General features: G+C 51.2%; 1 protein-coding gene across 3 annotated transcripts; it reads left to right on the top strand.

Annotated features, from left to right (window-relative positions):
* Positions 1–676: 676 nt before the first annotated feature.
* On the top strand, positions 677–23,536 carry HOMER3 (homer scaffold protein 3). Of its 3 annotated transcripts, XR_007891544.1 has the most exons (10): positions 677–1,252; positions 11,809–11,965; positions 12,853–12,984; positions 13,376–13,483; positions 16,598–16,719; positions 17,609–17,765; positions 19,572–19,682; positions 20,570–20,650; positions 21,448–21,730; positions 23,498–23,536. XR_007891544.1 is itself a non-coding variant. In XM_051639493.1 (9 exons), exons 1-9 carry the CDS (start codon positions 1,248–1,250, stop codon positions 21,634–21,636), a joined length of 1,062 nt encoding a protein of 353 aa, XP_051495453.1. In that variant the 5' UTR covers positions 677–1,247; the 3' UTR covers positions 21,637–23,536. The 3 variants fall into 3 exon arrangements, 2 of the variants coding, with proteins under 2 accessions (XP_051495453.1, XP_051495454.1); XM_051639493.1 differs by having other exon boundaries at positions 21,448–23,536; XM_051639494.1 differs by lacking the exon at positions 13,376–13,483 and having other exon boundaries at positions 21,448–23,536.
* Positions 23,537–23,741: the final 205 nt, after the last annotated feature.

Genomic DNA, 23,741 nt, shown 5'->3' with positions numbered 1-23,741 from the left:
AGCAAGGATCTGATCCCAGCCTGGCCACCTCTCTCCTTCCTGAGGCCAGGCTACTGGTGCCTCTCTACCTGAATGATTAAAAATGCATTTTATTCCTAGACTGCCCTGCTCAGTGTCTGCTTCCAGCCCCTTGAGCCTGTCACACCTGTGCTGGCTGAACTGAAAAGCACTCTTGTACAAAATTCCTTTTTACCAGGAAGTTTTTTATATGGTTATGATCAAGTCACTTTGATGCACAGATGAAGCATTTTTATTCTTTCAATACAGAGTGTGTTTTCTTCTCTCTCATGGCCCAGGCCTTCCCAGCCTCCCTTCTTCCCAAGGCTATTTCCCCATTTCATACAAATGTATTCAGGCCTTATGTTAATTTCCCACTTGTATAAATGAGTCCATAAAAGCCAGAACAACAAAGGGCACCCTGGTTCTGATCGGGGATGTCTAGACTGAGATTAAAGAACATGATTTTTGGTTACATGGGTAACCAGCCTCTGTTTAAATCCCAGCGTAGCGTTGTCATCTAGCACACTGGGGCCGGGGCAGGCAGGGAGCAGGGAGGGAGGAGGCAGGGAACAGGCAGGGAGCAATCAGGGAGCAGGCAGGGAGGGAGCAGGCAGGGCCGGCTGTGTCCAGCAGGTGGTGTCGCCGAGCCGGCCCCAGCCCCGGGAATAAAGTCGAGAGAAGAAGCGGAGAAATGTGACCGTGATGGGGCAGTTGGAAGAGGGAGGAAGCGGATAGGGAAGAGAGAGAGAAAGAACAAAGCCCTCGCCATCCCGAAGGCGGCCGGACTTGTTGGGCTGCGGGGGGAAACTTGCGGGGCTGCCGGAGCAGCAGACGGCTTTGTTTAAAAGGGCTTGGAAAAGAACCACCTAATCCTGCCGCTCCCCTCCCATGCTGAAGGGAAGGAGGGATCCTGGGAGCCGGAGAGAGGGAACCGCTGAGGATTGCGGCGGCCGGGAGCGCCCCAGTTCCCCGCCCGAGCTGGTGCTGGGTGTGGGCGGCCGCAGCCCGGGGTGGGGGGCGATCCGGGCAGCCCCCGCTGCCCCGCACGCTCCGGGATTTGCTGGGCGTTTCGATCCAACAGCAAAACTAGCAAGATTTCAAAGTGAAATTCCGGAGGAAATTTAAAGAGCATCCGGATCCGGAGAAAGAGAGAAAGAAAGAGGAAGGGAGAAATAAATCAGAACGTGGAGTGAATCCCAGGCAGCTGAAGAAAGGACTGGAGAGAGAGAAGCTGACACCCGGCAGAGATGGGGTGAGACCGGCAGTTTATTATTCTTGAATTGCTTTTATTCATGGCCACTGAGGTATTTTTTAAGGTAATGGCAAAATACATGAAGGTTTTTAATCGCATCTTTTATATGTTGCAAGCTTTAAAGTTTAGGCTTGATTTTTATTTTCTGTGTTAGAAAGTAGATAATTGCAAGTCTCAGCAACTTCCTTAAATAAACTCGTATGTAAGGGAAGCTCTAGTGATCTGTATGGTGTATGAAATCCACACTGGGAGGCTGAGTGGGAGGACTAGAGCTGGATTGTGTTCACAAACTTTTCCACGAGTTAGAAATTAGGGGGTTTGTTTGGCTGTTGTGTCTTTGGCATTCAGTAAAATGGGTCCTCTTTGCATTTCTGAGTAGATAAATAGCTGATTGAAAGCCCCCGGTCCCTTAGTTTATGATCCCACTCAGGTTTTCTAAGAGTGAAATAATGCTGCATGGATGTGGCAGTGGATTTTGGCATGGAAATAGGAGCTTAGTCTGGTATTTAATTTATGCCCTAGTTATAAGTCTCAATCATGTAACTTTAAAGACTTGACGTGTTGTTGGGAGTTTCTTGTGCAATAAACTCTTTGTGGCTGTTTGAAAGCACCGTGGATCTGTGGGGAGCCTGTCTGATCAGCTCCCTCCAAACCTATGGGTTTGACAGTGCAAGAGAAATAAAGAACATTATGGGGCTTGTTTTTCTTTTCCTAATTTTCCTCTTGGACTGTCTAGATAAAATGATGGAACAGTCAAGCACAGACTCAAGAAGCAAAAAAGGTAGAGGCAAAGGATCAAAAGTGACAGCAGTGTGAAATGTGGCATAGACCCTTTGAAGTTGGCAGAGCATGTGCAGATCCAGGCTAATCAGAAAATGTCCCTGTTTTTCTGCAACTTTTCCAGTGATCCACAAAGTTACTGTAAAACTTCTAGAGATGCCAGGAAGGGTTTAACAGGCAGGTATCTTGGGACTAGCCCTTTCTTCTCCATGCTTGGTGGATGAATCCTTTGTGGACCTACCACAGGTACACCCAGAGCTATGAGATTTCTTTAGAGGGTCACGAGTTCCCATGGAAAATGCTGAGATAGTGTCACCATCCCTGGCCACGGAGCCTTCCCTGCAGGATTGTAGTGCTGTAGCAGCAAAACTGCTGTTAAGCCAGAGGTGACGTTTCCTCCCAAAATTCCTTTTTTCCATTGAACTCCTGAGATTAAGTGTCCTTTTGCTTGTGTGTTGATCACATGGGGATACTGAGAAGCTTTCAGCAGCATTTAGATTACTCTGGATACAAAAGAGATTAAATCACATCACCTCTTACATCACTATCTGGCAGTTGATTTTAGGTGACTTATTTTTAAAGCAGATTCTGGACTCATTCCTCCATATTAGATTGTTTTTATAACATGCTCTGGTTTTCATGGGTGACTTCTCCATGGACTCTTTTGTATCCACTGTACTGTGTGGATCTATCCCTTAGCACTTCCTCTCTGAAGAGGACAGTTGTAAATAGCACTTGATCCTGAGGGAAGTGAATTTAGTTAGGTCCTAGCTCAGTCTTCAGTGGCCACTTGCATGTCTTTAAATCTCTGCTGCCAGCATTGCCAGATGTAAGTAGAGGTAGATGCAACTCACAGCTTCTGATTTGAGCTGTGTAGAGTTTACTCACTTCTCATATATTAAGAAATTAATACACGTACTTCTATTTACACTGTCATCCCATTGACCTCTGCTAAACAGGCATTTGAGCTGGCCTTGTTGGAGGGGCTGCTGGTTGTGCTTTTGGAGCCCTGGCAAAGGCAGGTTGGAAACAGCAGCAGATCTTGAGGACTTCTAGGGAAGCAGAGCAGGCATTTGTGCCTGGACGTGCTGTGGGTCCTGTAGGCCATAATGAAGATGCAGAGGCAGAGTATGTAGGAGACACAGAGCATTTTGAAATGTGTGTGTATCGCCACTTGTCTGGTTCTCATTATTACTGCACATATTTTCTGGATTGTATAAAGATTTACTTTGCTGGAGTCTGGCTCTGCTGGGTTTTTTAACTCTAATTGCTGTACAGATTTCCAGCAACGGGTCTGTGTGTCTGGAAAGAGCTGCTGAAGCTTATTAGCAAAAGTAACGGCTGTCCCAGGAAGGTGAATGCACAGATTGTGTTGGAGACACCCAGAGCATAGTGTTCAGCAGCCAAGATGCTCTGTAGATGGCAACTGGTTTCCAAAAGGAAGAGAAAAAATTCTCTCTCAGCTGTGTTGTGTCTTTAAATGCCCTTGATCCCCTGTCTCTGTGCCTGACCTTGCATGCTTGTCGCTGCTCCCCACGCTGATCCAACAGGAGCATATTCAGCCAGGATTCCTTTGCTGCCCTTTATCTGCACACAGGCCATGAGGCAGCTGCTTTTCATTCCTCTGCTAAGCCCTGCTGGGTAATCTCTTGGGAGTTGGGGGAGGCAGGAGAGAAGGCAGCCCCCTAGCCAGTTCCCATGGCTGGACCTGCACTACTCCACCTGTCCTCTGTGGCTGCAGGGTAGAAGTGAAGCTCCTGCAGTCCCACCTGGACACCAGCAGCATCAGGGCATTTTCCCCAAGGTGACATTATGCAGCACAGAATGAAAGCGAAGCTGCAGCTTAGAGGCCTGGTGGTTAGAAGAAAGAGCTGGGAATCTGAGAATCAGTCCTCCCAAACTTTGTTCCCAAGTTGCAGTTTTGCAAGTCAGTGTCCAACAGTCAGTGTCCTGGGGGCTTGTGCCCAAATCCTTGGTAGGCAATATTGGGGCACACTCTCTGCAGCTGTTTACAGGGAAGCAGGAGGGTCCATGGGCTCTGGAAGGGGTTACACCCTGTCCCTGGCTCAAAGGAAGACTTTGGGGAGAAATGCAAAGGGAAAGAGATGAGGTTTGACTCATGAGCCCACCCTCCTTCCCCAAACAGCACGGACAGGCAGTCAGCAGCTATTCAAGCTGCTGGGGGAAAATAAAAGGAAACGAGGACAGACAGCAGAGCAGGACTTTGGTTCTTGTGCCCTCTCCGTGCTCCACTTCGGCCTTTTGAAATACTGGGCTCTGTCTGAAACACATTTACCCCAACGTTGCCCTGGCCAGCCCCCTCCCTCAGCTGATCCCGCGCTGCCCCGCAGGGTTTCCCACACAGTGTGCTCTGGCTGCTGATCCTGGGGAGGGAGGGCAGCCCTGGCCCTGACGCACCGGCCCAGCCTCCCGGCTGACTCAGCGTGGTGTTGGGCTGGGCTGGGCGCCAGGGCTGAGCCCCAGGGCTCCTGCTCACAGCTTCTCACCTACCCCCTTCTGCTCTGCACAACCTGCCCCACCATCACCCATCCAGGAAGCCAGACCTTGCAGAGAGAAAGGACTTTGGGGAAGATTGCAGGGACAACTGGGAAATCCTTGCCTCCTGCTCTGGCTGGCAATGGGCCTTCCACCTGCAGGTGATTGTTTTTTTGAGGAGGTTGCTCATTGTGGCTGCACATTGAGCCCAGCCACAGTGCAAAAATACCTTCCCAGGTCTCTGCACTCTGAAGGTATCCTTCTGTTGTCAGCTGGAACATCACACCCCCAAAGCCCTGGCTGAGTGTTGCTGTGTCCACAGTCCATGGAACAAATTATTCTGCTGACCTGGTACTTTGCTTTTTATGCAAGGCATTTTTTGATTTGGTTTTTAGATGAAGGGGGACAACAGACTGCCTAGATGCAGAGCACAGTATTTGAAGTGATTATCCTCTCTGTGTCCAAGTGCAGAGAGGCTCCTTTCTCTGACAAGTAAATGAATATCCCTGCAAAGAGAAGCTGCAGTGAGTGAAAGGAGGTGCAGGCTGGGGACAGCACATGGACTTGTAGAGATGCCCTTGACTGAACCCCATCCATCCAGGAGCACCAAGGCAAATGCAGTTTGCTCAGCCTCCCCAGGACATTCCAACTTCTGCCTTAAGTGGCTAAAATACTTTATTCTAAACCTCCATTATTCACTTTTATGTCCCTTGAGTGCTTTGAACTTGGACTCTCTCTTAAAACTCTCTACTTGTGTCTAGGTTTGAATCCTGGGTCTTTTGTCACATGCCTTGCTTTGGAACTGAAAACAGGGCAGAAACATTCATACAAATTTGGGGACTGCTGACTAAAAGCTTCTCTCCAGCACAAACATGAGGTTTCTTCTCTCTGGCGATGCAGCAAAGGGTGGGGGCAGGTGAGCAGGATGTGATCAGTAATTCAGTTAGCTAAATGGGCATGTCACAGGCAGGCAGACAGGGCTGTGAGGCGAGAATTACTGAGAACAAAAAAACAGGAGGATCTCAGTGGGAAAAACCTTCCAGACTGTGTGGAAAACCAGAGAAGAACAAGGACAAAGCATACGTCAAATGCAGCTGTGCAGTCAGAAAGAGACCCCTCCCCACACCCTGTGTAGAAGCTACTGAGCAAAGATCTGGCTGGATGCAAGAAAAGATCTAAAGCAAATAATAAAACCCTGATTTCTCCCTCTCCCCTTTTCTAAGGGGTCTGGCAGGAGGGCTGTATTTTAGCAGTTCCCCTTAAGTCTAGGAACCTGCTGAAGAGAGAGCAAGCCTGTCACTGTCAAACTGTGTTTTCCCAGAGAGCTGCTATTTGCATTGGAAGTACCTTGAGAAAGTAGGAGCAATAAAACCCAGTTTCCCTGAACTGTAAAGACCCCAAGAGGAAGCCGAAGTTGGGGTGGGGCAAAGAGAGAAGGGAGCAAGCATGCAGTGAGACACACTGGAGCTGCTACAGTGTAATTGAAATTCAGACATAAAGGTTGTGCTGAACAGCTCTTTCAAAGGCTCTCTGTCCCTTTTCTAACCTGGGCTGTTCCTCCAAATGGGGGATACTTCTTGATAGGATTGGACTCCATCACCTCAAGGCAAGAGGCTGGAGGATGTAGAGAGAACATGCCCAGTTCCCAGCTCTGTGTGTGACTCCTGTGGCTTAAACCAACAATCTCTTCACCTCTTCTGTTCCGCTATTAGACTTGTCTGCAGGTTTGAGAGTACTTTTCTGTGGAGGATTAGAGAGTGCTCTGTGAAATCCTCCTGTTAAAGCCATACCTAGCAGAGGGATTAAGCATGGCTTGCTCAAGGTGTGAAAGAGGAGGGTAGAGCCCACACACAGACAGGGCACTCAAGGACAGGCCACGCATCCCCTGACATACATGTTCAGGTGACACAGAGAGGGCAGTGCTGCCAGACTTTGGCACCTTCTATGCCCCTTGTTCCCCTCCTAGGCAGAACATGGCACTGGTGCAAGGGACTGGGCTGCTGCCATCTGTGCCTCCTTGGCACAGGGCAGGGCTTGCAGGCTGGGCTGCTCCTCCAGGCTCCTGGCAGCCTGTTAGGGTCCTCACCTGGTGAGGTCCCTCATCCAGCCTTAGCAAACCTGGTCCCTTTGGCCTACTCAGTCCATTGCCACTCTGCTGAGACCATCAATTAAGAGGACAAATAATGATTTGTTCTCCTGACAATGGTGAAATAAGCAGCTATTCATTAATAAATCAATTTGGGTGCTGTAGAGAGGAGAATAATTTAAGAACCAAGGTGGAAATGAGACCGGAGTGCAGTTGTACGTGTCTTCTTAATGACCACTGAGTCACTGGGCAAATTGGAAACAATTGATCCATACCCTATATTCATGTGCCCTCCCCAAACACCCAGTGACCTTTTTCCAGCTTCTCTGTAAGCAGAACCTACAAGAGCAGGCCGTTGGATCTTACCTTAGGCAGCATCCTGGAGCTGGGTGCTTTGCTGATATGAAGAACTCGTTAGGAATAGCTAGATGAGTGAGATCATCTCTTCATTTTCAGCTACTTGGTTGTGCCTGGGAGCTGGCAGCCTGCTGCCGGGGCGGTAGGGAACGTTCATGGGGGACGGGTCATTTTTAAGCTATCAGCGGGATGTGGGATATTGAATTTTGCCCTTCCCCCCTGCGCTGGGAACAACTGCTGGCAGGAGGAGACCTGGATCCTTTCCAGTTGCCACCAGGCACTTGCTGATCATGTCTGTGTCTCAGCCAGATCTTTGTCCTTTCAGTCATTTGCTTTGTGTTTTTTTTTTCTTTATTATCTTCTCAGGACAGCCCTGGGGGGATGTAAGTGGTTTTATTTACACATGCCCTTTTCACTGCTCTGTATTGTTATGGGGACTCCCAGCTGGGAGCAGGAAAAGTGTCAGCGTTTAGGGATGTGTGTTGGTGTATCCAGCTCATGAACTTGAAAACACAGGGGAAGAGAGGGCTGTGGCAGGAGAGGGAACACGTCGGTTTTAATCCTAGGCACTTTCAGGGCTATTTTTAAGTGCTTTGTAATGTTTTTTGGAAACAAGAGGCCAGCAGCTTGGCCAGCAGCAAGCTGACTGCAGGTGAGAGCTCTGTGGACGTTGCTCTGCTCCCGCATCTCAGATGTGGCTTTTCAGCATCGGTGCTTCTGCTCCGACCTTCCCTGGGCTCGTGTCCCCACAGTGCTCATCCCTCTGCCCTGCTGGGCTGTGTCAGCCCCTGCCGCGGGCCTTCCTGCCAAAGGAATGGCGGGAAGGGGGAGGTGAAGGCATTTTCCAGTTAATAAGCCGTTTGTGACTTCTCAGGGCTGTGCCCCAAGCTTTGCCGACTTGATTGCTATTCTTCTCTCTCGGTTTGTGTCGCTGCCTACACTTTCTGTCTGCTTTTTGTTGTGCTCCACCACTTAGGCTCTAGGAGAGCTTTTGTTTTGTACCATTTGCCTTCAGCTTGTCAGACAAGTGAGTACAGCCAGGCAGGTTTCCAGCGTAGCCAGTATCCTTGACGATGAAATTCTTGTACTACTTGGATACAGTTTGTATAATTTGATGGTTTTAAAACAAACAGACGTTTTTGTTTTGTTGTTTTTTTTCCACTGCACAAGTGTTGCAAAAGGAGCAGGAACATCTCTGGGCTGTTCCCAGGCACAAAGCTCTCCTGAGCATTACTACCTCCAGAGCTTAAGGAACTGCTTCCTAGAAAGCACTGTCCCCATGCCAGGCTGCCACTATGCTCAGGTTAACATGCTGGCCTCATAAAGCAATCTCCAGTTGCCATCTTTAGGGACGTGAGAGTTGGCAGCAAGTGTTCCCGTGTGCAGGGAGGAAAGGGGAAACTGAAGGGTAATTTCAGGAGATCCTGCACATTTTGCTTCCCTTGGAGGGAGAGGGGGGTGCAGGAGTTCCCTCCTTGGCAGCAGGCAAGCAGGTGAAGTTGCTGCTGCTGCCAGTTGGAAGCACAGCACATCTGGTGGAACTGGCAGCAGGCCTGCTCCCAGCGTCTGCCAGACTTTCCACTTTGTAACTGGAAGGGAGAAACCTCTTGAAGTTTTGTTGCTCCAGGGAAGACCGTAAGGCATGAACAAATGGACGAGGAGTTTCAAGCCAACAGTGGTTGTGTGAAGGCACAAAAAGCAGAGCACCCTTCCCCACCAGCAGGGCGCACTTGGGTGTCCCTGGGGAGGCTGTGTGTCCAGGGGCTGTGTGGGCGAGGGAGCAGCCAAGTCAGCCCCACTGGAGTGGGAAAACACAAGCTAACCCCTGTGAAGATGGGCTGCTTCTGACTGACAGGCCTTCCAGAGGCACTTTAGTTTCTACTCCTGGTGCTCAGGAGGAAAGTATTGCTGACTTTTGTGGTTAGTGACATTCTGATTATAGGACAGTTGACATCTGAGTGGCTTCCTGAGCCTCTTTTGTCTTGGAGTGATCAATAGGAAGAAGCTGGAAGGCAGACTTAGCAGAGAGGCTGGACTCTTTAAGCCCTTTCACAGGCATCCTTCATCATGCAAATTCACCCTTACCCTTTCCCTCCCTGTTGGAGACAAGCAGTCTCAGTAGACAGGGGGATGGCAGGGTGGGGACCATTTACTGATAACACTAATTTACAAAGCAAAGGAGTAGCCCAGCTGTCTGTCACCTCTTGGGGAGCCAGCACAGGGCAGCTGAGGGCCCCTCACCGTGCCTGGCTCCCTGGAGAACCGGGCAGGGACTGCACGTGGTGGTGAATTCCCTGTCCCTGCAGACAAGGGTTATCTCCAGGAATGCTGGAGCACTCCTCGGGGTGCATGGCAGGGGCCGCCTGGAACATCCCTTGATCCAAGTCCTGCTGCAGTCAGCAGGATGGTTTCCATGGGCTCTGGGTGCAGACCTCCGTGATGAGCTGTGAGCACAGGAATAGCTGCCGTGCGTGCGAGGGGTGATCTCTGAGGAGGGTTTTCCATCCTGCAGCCAGCACCACGTGTGGATGACTGGAAACACTGGAGCCTTCCAGGCTCCTCTGTGGCCCTCTCCCAGCTGCCTGTGCCTGCTGCCAAAGAGGTTTACTTCAGTTACACAGCTCACCCAGTTATCTCCCATGACAGAGAAGAAAACTTGTTCATTGATGAGAAATCATTACAAATTACAAGCTTTGTGACTTTGGGACAAATGAAGCCCCTAAACGCTGCCTGGCTGAATGCTCTGTCTGTGGTCTGTGTGATGGTAACAGCTGACTTTTCCATCACTAGGAAGTGAATCACTGTGGAGGCAAAATCAAACAGGAGCCTCAGTCCAGCTAGGAGACCTGAGAAGCAAGATGTTGGAGGAGAGACACATACTAACTCCACTGGCCTGTAGTCTGTCTTACCCTTCTTACTGACAAATGTCAACAACTAGATAATGTCCTTCCTCTGTTTTTTTCTGGCACTGTCCCAGGACTTGGGGGCTAAGGTGCAGAAATGTTCATTTTTCCCTCCTCTGTAGATACTGTGTTTCAAAAGTTAACTTGTGATCCATGTAAAATTTAGGATCTGTTAGTGGAACCTGGAAAATTTGAATCTCATTAAAAAAAAGAAAAAAGGCTGAATGAAAGCAGGCAGGGGGGATGCAGGGAAAGGGGCTGGTTTAGACCCTGGTGCAGTCACAGGAGATCTGAGTCAGGGCTGTAACCTGGGAACAAGGCTTGAAACCAGGAGGTAGCAGGGAGTGTTTTATTTCCTTCCTAAGGTTTGGTGGTGGATTCAGAAAGCAGCAGGTACAGTTGTCTTCAGACTGGTGGGAAGTTCTGCTCATTGGAGCTGTGAGGACTTGGAATGGGAGGAAATACAAATGTGAGGATCCTGGGAGCTGGCACGTAGCAGGATTGTGACTGTGCCTGGTTTGCAGCTGTTGTGGGTGTGTGAGATGTTTCCAATCACATCAGGTTTCAAGAGGTTTGGGTGAGGAGTGTGGCAGTGGCCAGAGCCTTGGGTTTTAACCAAAGTCAGATGGAGACCCCAAGCCCTGATGCACCTGGACTGTTGTGTCATGGAAACATTCCTTCCTTCCTCCTAGAATGCTCAAGTTACATCCTGATGCCTGAGATTCAGCTCCTCAGTTCAGCTCAGATATTGCTGGTTCCAGAGTTGGGGCAGTGCTTGGTTCAGTGCTCTCTTGGAGCAGCTGCAGTGTGTGGTGAAGAGTTTCCTTTCATTCATTGTTCAGTGTCTTGCTCCCAAACCTGTGATGTGACCTCTCTCTGCAGGATGTGCTTCCCAGGCATGAGTCAAGGGAGGAAGAGCTGTGCTGAGGGAAGGAGTTTTTTGTGCTCACATCCCAGACACATCCTCCATCCCTCCGTTTCCTTAAGGCTTCAGCTTGGAGATATCCTATGAAGTACAAGCAATACAGCAGCCAGAGATATCTTGTACCTGGTGAAGTCACCATGAGCTGAGCACTATGGTGTCAAGGGATGGTGAAAGAAAGCTTCAGGTCACGCTAAAAATAATCTAACCCCTAATCATTAGCATCACCCTGCCAGGCTGGCAGTGCTGTCTGGGGCCATCAGGTAGGTCCCAAACAGGAGGCTGTGCTGTCCTGTTAGAACTTACACTTGCAAGTTTCATACCCATTCTTGGGTGACCCTGCATACAAGATCTACTGACATCCCTGTTATTGCTGGGATGACCAGGCTGTGGTTGTTGGAAATGTCTGAAGGCTGCAGGAGAGGACAGAGAAGCTCTAGATGAAGGTAAAGACCTGTACCTGAAGTTAAACACCCTTGGTAGCTTTGTTCTTGTGCCGAGGGTGTTGTCACAGACCAAGGTCACCAGTGTGCAGTGAAAGCTGCTGGCATTGTGCTGCCTGGGTGATGGAGGAAGCACAAACAGCTGTGGCTTTTACTGTGCAGGGCATCAGCCAGCAGGTCCCCAGCTTCTGAAAGGGGCTTTAGGAAAGTGCCAAGGGTTTGGAGAGCTCCTGGAGAGAGCACAGAGAAACCCAGAGCTCTTGGAAAAGCAACTCAAGGGAATGATGGAGAACTTGGGTCATGGCTGCCCTAATAAGAAGGGCCAGCAGCCTGGTGGGGAACTGCTGCTCCCTGCAGAGAGGCTCAGCTCAGGGTTGCTGCTGGAGAGATGCTGTGACCTTGGGGCTGCACAGCCCAGCACCACGTGCCTCAGGTCCCCGGGGAGAAGGGGAACAGCAGAAGTGCTGCTGGCCTTGCACAATGCGCCACCAGGGCCAGGAAGTCGATGCAATTCCCCCGTGGCTCAGCTTCCCCCCATGCCCTGACAGCCCTGTTCCTTTCCCTTGCAGGGAGCAGCCCATCTTCAGCACCAGGGCCCATGTTTTCCAGATCGACCCTGCGACCAAACGCAACTGGATCCCTGCCAGCAAACACGCCCTCACGGTCTCCTATTTCTACGATGCCACGCGCAGCGTCTACCGGATCATCAGCGTGGGGGGCACCAAGGTAGGGAGCATTTGCTGGCAGGTGGACAGCAAGGGTTGTTTTGTTGGGTTTTTTTTTGCCAGCCCAAGTCTTCTGGAGTTGATGCTTTTGGTGTCAAGTTGGTCAGTTCTCAGCCTGGGCAATTCAGCATCTTCCCCGCAGGGAAGGGGAGGTGAAGCAGGGAAGGGGAGGTGAAGCGCTGCCTCCATCCTCAGGTGTGGTTACTGTTAAGACGCTAGAATCTGTGCTGATAAACTTCTGCCCTAGGGGCTGATGTTGTCTCACCCCCACCCCTCCCAGCATGCAAAACAGCTTTTTCTGAGAGCACTTACCCTGTGCTAAAACCAAGATAGAATGGAATGACAGAGGTTGAGGGCAGCCCGGGGCAGCCTGTTCAATCACTTCCAAAAACACAATTAACTCTCCCTAAACTGTTCTTGAGAGGTGTTTTCCTGGCCTGTGCTTGAAGGGCTCCAATGGCAGAGGTTCTGCAGACTTCCTAAGCAGTTTAATTTGTTCCTACCCTAACCAGCAGAGAGTGTTTCATAACAGCTAGTGCTGAGTGCTTTGCCTCCCTCCCTTCCCTTATTTGCCATGAAAATGGAGAACATCAGGAGGTTGTTCAGTCCCCAGGGACACAGTCTCTTTTTTTCCAGCAATGGAGACAGCTGATGATACTGAGATGTTTGAGGCTTTTTTTTTTTCTTTTTTAAATAGACAAGATGATTGAGATTGTTTGTGTCACGTAGCCAGACTAGAAAGGCCTCAAGTGTTGTTTTATGGATTAAAACCCAGATTCCACCCCTAGTTATTGGAGTACACGGGGATCAGAGTGACCAGTCCCACACCACCACCCCAGGGCAGCAGGCTGGGGTTTTCTCTGACTCTCTTGTTGCCTCTCTCTACAGGCAATCATCAACAGCACTATTACCCCCAACATGACCTTCACAAAGACATCCCAGAAGTTTGGGCAATGGGCAGACAGCCGAGCCAACACAGTCTATGGGCTGGGCTTTGCTTCAGAGCAACATCTCTCCCAGGTAAGGCTGCAGGTGCTGGCAGAAACCTGGTGCCATCAGAGGGAATGTCCCTGGAATCCTGAAGGGGAGCTGGTCCCACTGTGCTAAAGTCTTATGCAAGATGCTAGGAAGAGCTTTGAAGTAATATTTGCAGAGTGTTCTGAGCATCACAAATCGAATTAGGACTTTGGGCTCAATTTCTGTCATTGCTGGTTAGCTAATCCCACAGCCCTGAGTGCCAGAATCATGGGCAGGAGCTGGAAGGGGCTGTTTTCTGAAGTTCATTGTTAGTTGAAGAGGAATTAAAAGGCATGTTAAGTGAAGTTGCAAAGGGAGGAGTAACCCAGGCATCAACTCTCCTTCGTTCCGCTTTTTGGCCCCGCAGTGCAGTGACTTTTCTGCTCCCCTCTAGTTTGCAGAGAAGTTCCAGGAAGTGAAAGAAGCAGCCCGTTTGGCAAGGGAGAAGTCCCAGGATAAAACAGAGCTGACCAATCCTGCCCTGAACATCACCTCTCACCAGGTAAAGCTTGGAAGAGCTCACTGCAGGGTGCTGACAGCTTGGGAAAACAGCCACTGTGCTCATCTCCTCCAGCAGCTTTTGCTTTCCTCCCTTTCTGTGATCTTGCCAGACACTGAGGTTGGAGCTTCACATTTTGATGGCACCTGTGACCCTGAGGTCACTCTCCAGAAACACATGAAGCAGATTAACTAATTAGTGCTTAAGTGGAGCTCCTGGGAAGGTTCACACTCCTCTTTGCCGGTTAAACTGTCAAAACCATTTGATATCTTATAAAGCCACACTGGAGATGTGGGGTTTTTTTTTGTTGTGATGGTTGGAATTTATTTGGTTTGGTGGTTTTCTTTTTTTTCTTTTTTTCTTTAGAGCTGCTGGGGGGGCTCAGTGTGACACTAGCACAAGCAGCATGCAGGAGTGCACGTTGCCTGCTGGAAGATCACAGGAAGGAAGACACGTGGCATATCCAACCATTTTTCTTCCTATTCTGGGGCTGCAGAGGGTTCTCTTCATGTGTCTCTGATAGGTGATGGTGCTCTCCATGAGGGTCTGTGGAGAGACAGAGTAATTTCTTAGGGCTAGTGCCCAAGTCCTGGCCAAGCTTCTTCTGTTTCTGTTGTATTTCCAGTGCAGAAGAGCAGCTGTGCTGTGAGAGCAGAAATCACAGCCCCCTTGGGAACTCTCCCCTAAGGCAGAACTATGTGCATGACAGCCAGTCATTCAATTTTCTTTCCCCCAGGAGACCAAGCTAGAAAGCTTAAGCCCATCATGGATCATGCTTGGATGTGTTGCACTTGCAGTTGTTACCTTTCTCCCTGTGTAGCCACACCAGCTCCAGCAGCAGGGGGATGGAGGGGGGAGGATAAGCTGTGGAGAGCTCTACTCTGCTTTTTCCCATTATGAAGTTGCCCTGACTCCAGAGGTGACTCTGCATTTCCCAGAGCTCCTGGCAGCAGGAGAGGAGCTGTAGGATGGAGGACTCTGTGTTCTCTGGGTTGGGTGCAGATGGAGTGGCAGCAGAGGAGGAGGAGGGAGTGCAAACAGTACCCTGGGCTGCAGGGAAGAGAGGGGGAGGTGGAGGCAGTGCCTCTGCAGAGACTGGAAATGTCATGTGGGGTGAAAAGTGGGGAAAATCTGCCTAGTTTTGGCTCCTGCTAACTCTAAGCCCAATCCTAATCAGAGGCAAGTGAAGAGGGGATTAGAGCAGAGCATTCAGAGCAGAACCAAAGTTTTAGGTAAAAGACCCTGGGCAGTAATAGTTACCCAAGACAGAGACTCATGGGCAGCTGCAGCCTGCATCTTCTCCCTGCCCTGGCCAGGAGATGGAGGCTGGGAGTAGAGATACTCCTTATCCTGTTTACACCAGGCAGAACTCATCAGGTGCCACAACAGGATGTGTTCATCTCCCCTATGCTGACACAGTGACACGTGCAGTGTCCCCTGCCATGTGGCCATGCAGACTTTGTCCTACATTTCTGGCCTTCCCCAGCCTGTACGTGCAGCAGCCCATCATCCCTTCTCCCACTGTCCCACTGCTGATTCATGTCTCTACATTAGTAGACCTTAAACATGAGCTTCATCCTTGCATAATTGATGGTGTTCTTGTTTGCAAGTGAGCAGAGAGCAGATCTGTCTCCTGAAATTAAATCAGGGTTCCCTCATTTCTACATCTGCACTAGTTTACTTTGACTTCAGCTTTTCAGAGCTGAGGAAATCCCAGGCTGGCAGCATTCTGCTGTCCTCCAGTACCTTTGAGGCCAACCCCCATCCCACTTAGCATCCCCAACACAGAGCAGAATGTGAGCAACAAAAGACTGCAGAGCATCTTCAACTCTGTCAGTTTCAGTTGGACTCACAGGGGCTCAGCACACCAGAACAGGAAACTTTTGGCCCTTCCCTGCCTCAGTTTCCCCACCGTGTAGTAAAGGTGAGGCAGGGTTGTGTTTGCAGGTCTCACTTCTCAGTCACTCTCAGGAAGGTTTCGTGAAGCTGCTGCTCAGTACATCTTGTGGCCCTGCCTGCCTCTATTTATAGATGTCAACTGACCCGCAAGGCCGGTGTCTGACCTTACCCCATTTGAGAGCTACCTCTCAGCTCCAGCAGCCTCACTGGCCACCTGGTCTCAGCCCCTGACTCAGGATCCCAGAGGTTCATTGCTCAGAGAGTCTTTTTATAGCTCAGTTTGCCCTGTCAGTGCCCAGCTGTGCCCTGCTGCGAGAGGGGACCGTGCAGATGGGGCCTCCTGCAGGGGCTGGAGGATGGATGGTCTGCCTTGTCTTCTCTGCTCCACTCCCAGTCCCCTCCAGCCTGGGAGGATGAATGGTTTGTCCCTGCTAGCTGTGCTGTACACAGGAATATGGACCCATGGAGCAGGGCATGTTTAGGTGGAGGAGCTGAGTTTCTTCTCCCACACCTTTGGGAAGTGGGTGCCAGAGTCATATGAACAATAGCAGAGTTTCCCTTTTTGAGCCTGAGAAGCACCATCCTAATGGTGTCTTAATTCAAGGTACAGAAACTGGACTTGAGTCTGAACCCAGGTGGCCCAGCAGGTCTGTGCTTAAGAGTTCATTCTTTGCACTACTCCCAGAACTAGCACAAGATTTTATTAAGATTTCAGCAACCCCCTGAAGGGGCCAGCTCCAGCAGCTGTGGGACTCGGGTTACAGGCTGGGACATCTCTGGCATTTGTCAAGGAAAGTCGAGGGCCAGAGAATTCAGTCCCTGGAGTTGGGAGGGAGGAGTGGGTGGTGTGTGAGTCTGGGACCCCACGTGCTCATGGTGTCTGGGCACTGGGATCACTGCCCCAGCACAGCAGGGAGACAGGGAAGGGTGGGGCAGCTGCTGGAAGAGCAAAGCACTGACCTGTCCAAGGCCACGTGGCTTCCAGAGGCCTCACGGTGCCATGGCTGGTGCTGCCCAGCCCCTCGGGAGGGTCTGTGCCCCCCTTGCCATGTGTTCAGGCCCAGCCCTGCCTCGGGGTTGGAAGTGGAGCCATTGTCTCACAGAGGACTGGGACTGGGAGGGAGCTCTGTGGACCTGGACTGTGAATGAGTTTGCAGAGACCTTGTGGGCACCCAGCCTGACTTCACAGTGTGATACCCACTCCTTCCTCCCCCCCAGGTACTGCCCAGCCCCATCATCAGCTCCAATGGGCCAGGGGAAGATAAACTGTTCCGGAGCCAAAGTGCAGACGTTGAGGTAACGACTGAGAAGGAGCGGCTGAAGAAGATGCTTTCAGAAGGGTGAGGCTGCCATGAGTGCTCCCTGCTCCTGACTCCTCAGCTCTTGATTCTAGCAGGATTTGGTGCATGTCCCTGTCATCCCAAATGCTTTTGACCCATTGCTGCTGCTTTAGGTAGCTGAGTAATGCCCCATGTCTGCTGCTGCCCAAACCCTCCACCAAACCAGTGTCCCCTCTTGCCCAGTAGAAAGTTATTCCAGCTTGGAGGTGAAACGTGCTGTTCAGGCAGTGTGGGAAGGAGAGTGCTTTGTGCCTGCAGCAGGGATGAGTTGATACCAGTTATCTACAGATCAGTAGTTTGTGATACCAGAAGATGTTCACACTTTTCCAGCTGGCCCAGGGCTACTTTGTGTTAATTCCCCTGAGGATTCCAGCAGAGTCCCTGCTGCTTCCGTTCTTTGTCTGTTCAAAAGGCTCTGGGCTGGATTCTGTCCTGTGGCTCCTGTTGAGCTCCCAGCTGAACACTTAAAATATTTTTAAATCAAAAGCAAGTGTCCTTTGCTACCTTATCCTGACTCTGGGGTGGTAGGGTTTTATTCAAAGCAAATTCAGATCTAACAAAGATGTAAAAAACCAATTCACAGTCCCACATTGCAAAGCCCCTTTGGGGTAGCTGGATCAGTCCACCACCCTGTTAATCTCACAGTGGGGTTTCTGCAGTTGAAGCAAGCACACGTAGCCTCAAAGTCAAATATTATCCAGGGATAAAGGAAAGAGATGCAGATTCAGGGTTGGAAGAAGTATTTAAATTTGGGAAGTGATATGAAAGCCAAGCAGCAAACAGGGATCTGCCCAGCTCTTCAAGAGCATCATGTTAGCACAGGGGGAAGAACCTGCATGCTGAGACTCTCTCACGCTCTCCTGCACTCTCCCCCTCTTCTCTCCCACAGCTCAGTTAGTGAGGTCCAGTGGGAGGCTGAATTCTTCAGCCTCCAGGACAACAACAACAAGCTGGTGGCTGCCCTCCATGAAGCCAATGCCAACGTGGACCAGTGGAAGAAGCAGCTGGCTGCTTATCAGGAGGAGACTGAGACGCTGCGGCAGCGGGTGAGCACAGGAGGGCCCTTGCAGAGCAGGCCAGAGGAAGCCCTGTCCCAGAGCCAGATGGTGCCCTTGACCCTGTTCTCCCGTCAGTTTCCATGGGTGTCTGCAGGAGATGGGATGGAAATCCAGGATGCTGCATGAGCCTGGCAGTGAAAACATGTCAAGGAATAAGGCCATGTAACTAGGGAGCTCTTGCAAGAGCTCCTGTTTTCTGCAGAGCAAGTTGGGGATGTGCTGAGTCCCTGTGGATAGAGGGAGGAAACCAGAGCACAAAGTCAAAGGCTGCCAGCTTCCCTTCAGGTTTCCTGGGGGTAGTTCCCAGCTGCCAGCAATACTGAGCAAGCCCTAAGGCCTCCCGAGCTGGGCATCAGGGCAGTCTTCTGGCTGCTGACAGGAAGGATGGAGATCGCTCTGTCTGCTATAATTAGCTCAAATCCAAGCTGCAACATCATGAACCCCAGTGGCACAGTACAAACAAGCCCTTGTTCTGCTGGGATAATGGGATCTTTTGACCTGCATAATATCAGAGGGGTCATGGATCGACTGATGGCATCTGGGCAGAGGAGTGACAGTCACACGGTTGGGTTTGTTGGGAGGGAAGAACTGCAGAGTACTTGGGAGAGGGTTTTAGGACGGTTGGGGTTTGGCTGGGAAAGGGCTCTGGAGCCCTGGAGAAGGCATAAAGCCATTTCACTTTGAGATAGCTCATTCAAAAGACAGCAGGGATTTACAGCAATTAACAGCTGTTTCCACTTGATGGCTGTTGTGTGGCCAGTCTGTGCAGTATCCAGCCATCCCCAGGGATGCTCTGTGCCCATTGCTCATCCTCCCTGCTGGACTCGGGCAGTAAAAGAGCTGCATGAAACAGATTTCCTCCTCTGCAGGCAGAGCTTGCCCTGCATGTAGCAGGGACCTTGGTTGTGGGTTTGAGGCTGGCTGGGATGAGCTGCCTTGTCCCTGCCATTGCTCTGTGCAGGCTCTGCTGTTTGGTGGCTGCTCTCTCAGCCAGGAGTGAGGATTTCATAAGCTATGGATGAAGGGCAGCCCCTGGGAACTTGGGCAGAATCACAGAAGAAATTGTAACTCTGTGAAATGTCTAGATTATTGACCCTAAACCAGAGCATGTTAGGACCAGAGCTGGTTGATTCTGGCCATGAGCCTGTGAGTGTGACAGCTCACAACCACTGTGTTCATGGACCATCCAGCCAGTGTTGTCCTGCTGCCCCTGCTCATGGGCAGGTGTCACACAAGAGTGCCTATGGATGGAGCTGAGCACAGAATCCCTGAGAACCTGGGCCCCAGCAAGAGCTGCTGCAGACCTTCTGATGTGCTCTTAAAAATGAATCCTCTTCATGAATAATCCAAGCCACTGGGCTGAATTTTTCAGGAATGGGGAGTACACTTGGGCAAACCCTTCCTTCTGGCTCTGCTGTGGTTGAGCTGCAGTAACTCCCTTGCCTTTGGCAGCCTTTGCCCAGGGATGCAAGTGGAGCTGGATCCAACCATCACTATGGGTTGTAGGCTCATGAGCTTGATGTGCACCAGTCAGGCTTTGCTGGAAGTGCAAGACTGCAGGATGAAGCAGAGGCAGAGCCTCTAGACGAGTTTTGTTGCAGTGTGTTTCTGTCTGTGATCTATGCAGAGCAGAAGGAGAGAATTTTCCAAACAGCCCCAGGGTGGGAGCTGCTGCCCTGTTGTAAGCCTGGTTGGGTTTGCAAGGGAGTCAGAACATGACAGGGAGTGACTGGGTGATAAGATGTCAGGACATTCCTGTATCTCTGAGTGTGCCTTCTCTGTGCTTCCTTGTAGGTAGCAGAACTGGAGTCACAGGGGGCTCATGATTCCTCCAGTGAGAACAACAAGGAGGAGTTGAGCCAGACCCTGGAGGAGCTGGAACTACTGATCAAGGCTAAAGATGAGGTAATACCCCAGGAAGCAGAGCAAGCCTGAAGCTGGGTGGCCTGTCAGTCACCAGCCTGCTGTCTGTCAGTGCAGCTTGGGTGAGATCAGAGGCCCCAGTGCTGTTGCACATGCTGCCTGTGCCAGCAGGAGCCCCCGTGAGCCAGCACAGCCCCCTCACTGGTCTCCCTCCCCAGAGGGACAAAGCTGAATAAGAGTCAAGTGCTGGGAGTTGCCATGCAAAGAGCCTGGCGGGGGGAGTCTCAGCCCCTGCAGGAATGTCAGGGCTGTGTCTTCCCCTTCCCCTCTCAGCCCTCTGCAGCTGCAGTTAGCCTCTAGTATCTTAATTGCTTCTCACTTTCACTGCATTTAAATGAATGATTTAAAGCAGAGTTTTAATTACAGAGGCTGTGGAGGAGGGGAGATGAGGAGAGAATCTCTCTGATTTGTACATCTGCAGGCTCTCTGGTGGCCAGTGCCTCAGCAGGGTGGGTGGACAGAGCCTTTGGCTTGGAGCCACAAAGCAAGGGCTGGGGAGGGGAGGTGTTTTGGGTTTCCTGATCCTTCCCCACCTCCCCAGTGGAAAAACTCCGGGGCAAGGATGTGCAGAGGCTTTCACCCAACAGTTGAGCCTGGTCGCAGGAGCCTGGGATCTGATCTTGAGCAAGGATGCAGGAGGGTGCAGAGGCCACTGAGCTTGTTGGCACTTGGCCCGGTCATCTTGGTTAGAGGGAAGCAGCAGGTACAGCAGAAGTGGAAGGTTAGAGAGGGAGGCATTAAAATTTGGAGGAGTGTGGTTGTGTGATCCTTCGAGAGAGGGAAGGGGCCTTGGCTGGGGAATGTGGTGGGAGCTGCCCCCACTGGGACAGGGTGGGTCTGACCTGATGCTTTTGCTCCTTGTGCTTCAGGAGATTCAGATGCTGAAGAGCCAGAAATGTGGCCGGTGGGAAGCAGAGGGTGAGCGTGAGGAGACACTGCAGAAGCTGCAGGTGAGGATGGCAGACCTGGGACACCTGCACTCAGAACCATTCCCATTTCTCCTTTGAGCCCAAGAGAGAATGCTGCTGAGCTGCTGTGCCTATCCCTGCCTCTGGATGGTGGGAACAGGTCCTTGCCTGTATCTCTGCCTTATTCCACCCTCCCTGTATCCCTCGGGGATACAACATGGGACACAACTGGCAGCCAACAGCCAAGCCAGCCTTCGTGTCCTCTCCTCTAGCACTTGCAGTAACCCTGACACAGGACTGGAGCAGGACAGCTGAGGTGCTGTGACCTTCCATCTCTCTTGAGTCCTGCTCAGCTTGCTGGATGGCTGGGGAGCCGAGCTCTGACTCAGCCAGGCTGGCAGGAGGGATGCAGGAGGGAGGCAGGCTGCTCTGTGCCTCAGGGCAGGGGCACAGATGGAAGCAGGATCTGTTGTGCAGCCCCGGGGGGCACAGCATGCCTGTGCTGACCTCTGCAGGACTCAGCCCCCTTCACAGCCCCTGGCTTTCCTGGTAGAGTATCTCCAAACATCCAATGACTTGGAGATGACAGATGTGCCAGGAGATGTGTGTTTATAGACCTTTGCAACCCGTGGGCAGATGCTGGGTTTGGGGAGCACGTGCTCACTGCACACTGGGGTGCTGCTCACAAGATAGGGAGGTCCCTCAGTGGAAGAACTGATGGAGACCTGGGCTGGCACTGGGGTGCTTGCAGGGCTGTTTGGTGGAGATAAGGATGGTGGTCTGTGAGCAGCTGCTATCAGGGCTGGGACAGGCTCCTCACTGCACGTGTCCCTGGGCAGGAGCTGGAGGCACGGAACGCCGAGCTGGAGCGGCGCCTTCACCTGGCTGAGCAGACACTGGCTGAGACTCTGGCTGAGAGGGAGAAGATCCAGAACGAGGTCACCAAGGTGGCAGAGATCATGGATGTGAAGATATTTGAGCTCAGTGAGATCCGGCAAGGACTGGCCAAGCTGGTTGAGAGCAACTGAGCAGCAGCACGTTCAGAGGAGACACCTCCAGAGGAGGGGAGCCCGAGCTGGGACTGGTCACTGACAGCAGTAACTGTCATGGAACAGCCTCGAGGTCTGTTTGGGCAGGATATGCCAACATACCAGCAGCTGCCTGAACAGTGTGGAGACCAGCCACAGCCACTTACTGCCCACTGAATACCCAGGCAGGGGCAAAGAGGACCTGAGCTCCTGAATCCTCTACAGGGAGCATCTAAAGTCACAGCCAGACCTCTCTGGACCCTGCCATGGCTGTGGCATAGTCCAGAGACAGCAGCTGTCCCTGTGCTGCCTCCCTGCTGTCACACTGTGTCTCCCACATTTTTACAGTTTTCTAGGGGAAGAGGCTGAGCAGCCTTTGCATTTTTTCAGTAGTTTTTTAGGAAACTTTTGCAAATAAACTGCCTGTTTCCCCACTTAGGGAGGGAGATGTTCTAGTACCCTGAGGGCAACAGCTGCTCCTTTTCCTCCTCCCCAGCCCTAATTACATCGTGTCTTTTTAACAGGATCCAGTAACACTGGTCACTGTCAGGAGCTTCCAGAGGTAGCAGAGCCCCCACTGCAGAGAAGGGTGCTTGGCTGACCCTGTGTCCTTTCCACTGTTCAGTCACATCCTCCAGAGGAGAAGGAACTGCAGGTTTTAAAGCTCTTATTAACTTAACACAGTGGGATTTAATAACCTGTTAAAAATTTAAGCTGAGAAGAGTAGAGGCTCGGTTGGGAAAGGGGCATTTGAGAAATGGGACATCCCTGAGGGGATGGCCAACAACTGCTAGATTGGCATCTCTCTGGCCTCTGAGGACTGCAGTTAATTGAAATTAAATGGAGCAAATCACAGTTGCTCTTGGTTTCTTTTTGTACTTCTATTGGGAAGCAGTCCACAGAGGTGTCCTGCTCTGTGTGAGCTGAGCAGGCTTCCCTGGGAAGGGTGCAGGTCCCAGCCTGCCATGATTGGCCAGATGAAACCAGAGCAGGAGGCATTTGGAGCATGCTGGGACTGGTGCCCTGTATGGGAAGTTTGTGAGTTATTGTAGGTGTTGCCTAGTCACAGGAACTGAGCAAGGCCTGAGGGAGACACTGAGGAAACCTGCAAAGCTGTGTGTCCCCCATGGCCCCCACTGCCCCCCATAGTGATCCAGGAGCATGCTAAGCCCTGTGCTGAGTGGCAGGACAGTGTCTGCCCAAAAATAATTACAACCTTACAGGAGTGTTGGTGGATTTGGATTTTCTTGTCAGGTTGTTTTTTTTTTTCTCTCTTTGCTGCTGTAAGCTGGGCAAAGCCAGCAGCCACCCTGGGGATGTTTCCCAGGTCTGCAGAACCTCTGGTACTTACAGCACTGGCTGCCAAGTGCTGTCCTCTCCACACCAAACCTCAGCAGACCTGGGGAACAGCAGTGTGGCTCCCAGGGCCTGCCTCTCACCTGGTGACCACGAGAGGAACCCACAGCTTCCACACACTGCCTGCAAGTCAGGGCAGGATGAGGTCTGGCACCTTGGAGATCTGCTGGAGAACTGCTGGTGACTCTGTGCTGGATTGTGTCTAGGCAAAGCCCTTCCCTTTCCCAGGGGTGATGAACAAACATCATGATTTCCAGACCTGCACAGCCAGGGAAGGGTTTTTCTGTTTGGGGGTTGGGTTTGGGTTTTTTTTTTGCTGGTTTTTACTACTTTCTTTTTTTTTTGTTTTGTTTTGCATGAAGTGTTCTCACAACTGTATGAGGCTGGAGCTGCTGTAGAAGTATTTGTTTCAGGGTATTAAGAAGGGAAGGAAGTAACTGGGTGGCAAAAATTTCTAGGGACTTGTTTACCACCCCATGCCAGTGTTCATCTTTTATTCCTACAGGAGCAGCCTTCTTTTGAAATAGAGATCAACTCCAAGAAAGGTGTGTTTGGTTTGCATCTCCTGCCACTGTGACATGGAGGGAGGAGGGTGGGATTTGGGACCATGGGAGAAAGTGGAGCAAAATTTCTAATGTTCTGTACTGCTGCCCTCGTGCTGCCACCCACATGGGGCAGCTGGGGCTGGATCCTGGGGCTGGATCCTTGAATTCTGGCCATTCCAGAGCCCTGTGTCTGAGCCAGTGCCT

This window comes from Apus apus, chromosome 24 (assembly GCF_020740795.1).
Source record: "Apus apus isolate bApuApu2 chromosome 24, bApuApu2.pri.cur, whole genome shotgun sequence".
NCBI lineage: Eukaryota > Metazoa > Chordata > Aves > Apodiformes > Apodidae > Apus > Apus apus.
This window is presented reverse-complemented; position numbering and strand designations above follow the sequence as displayed.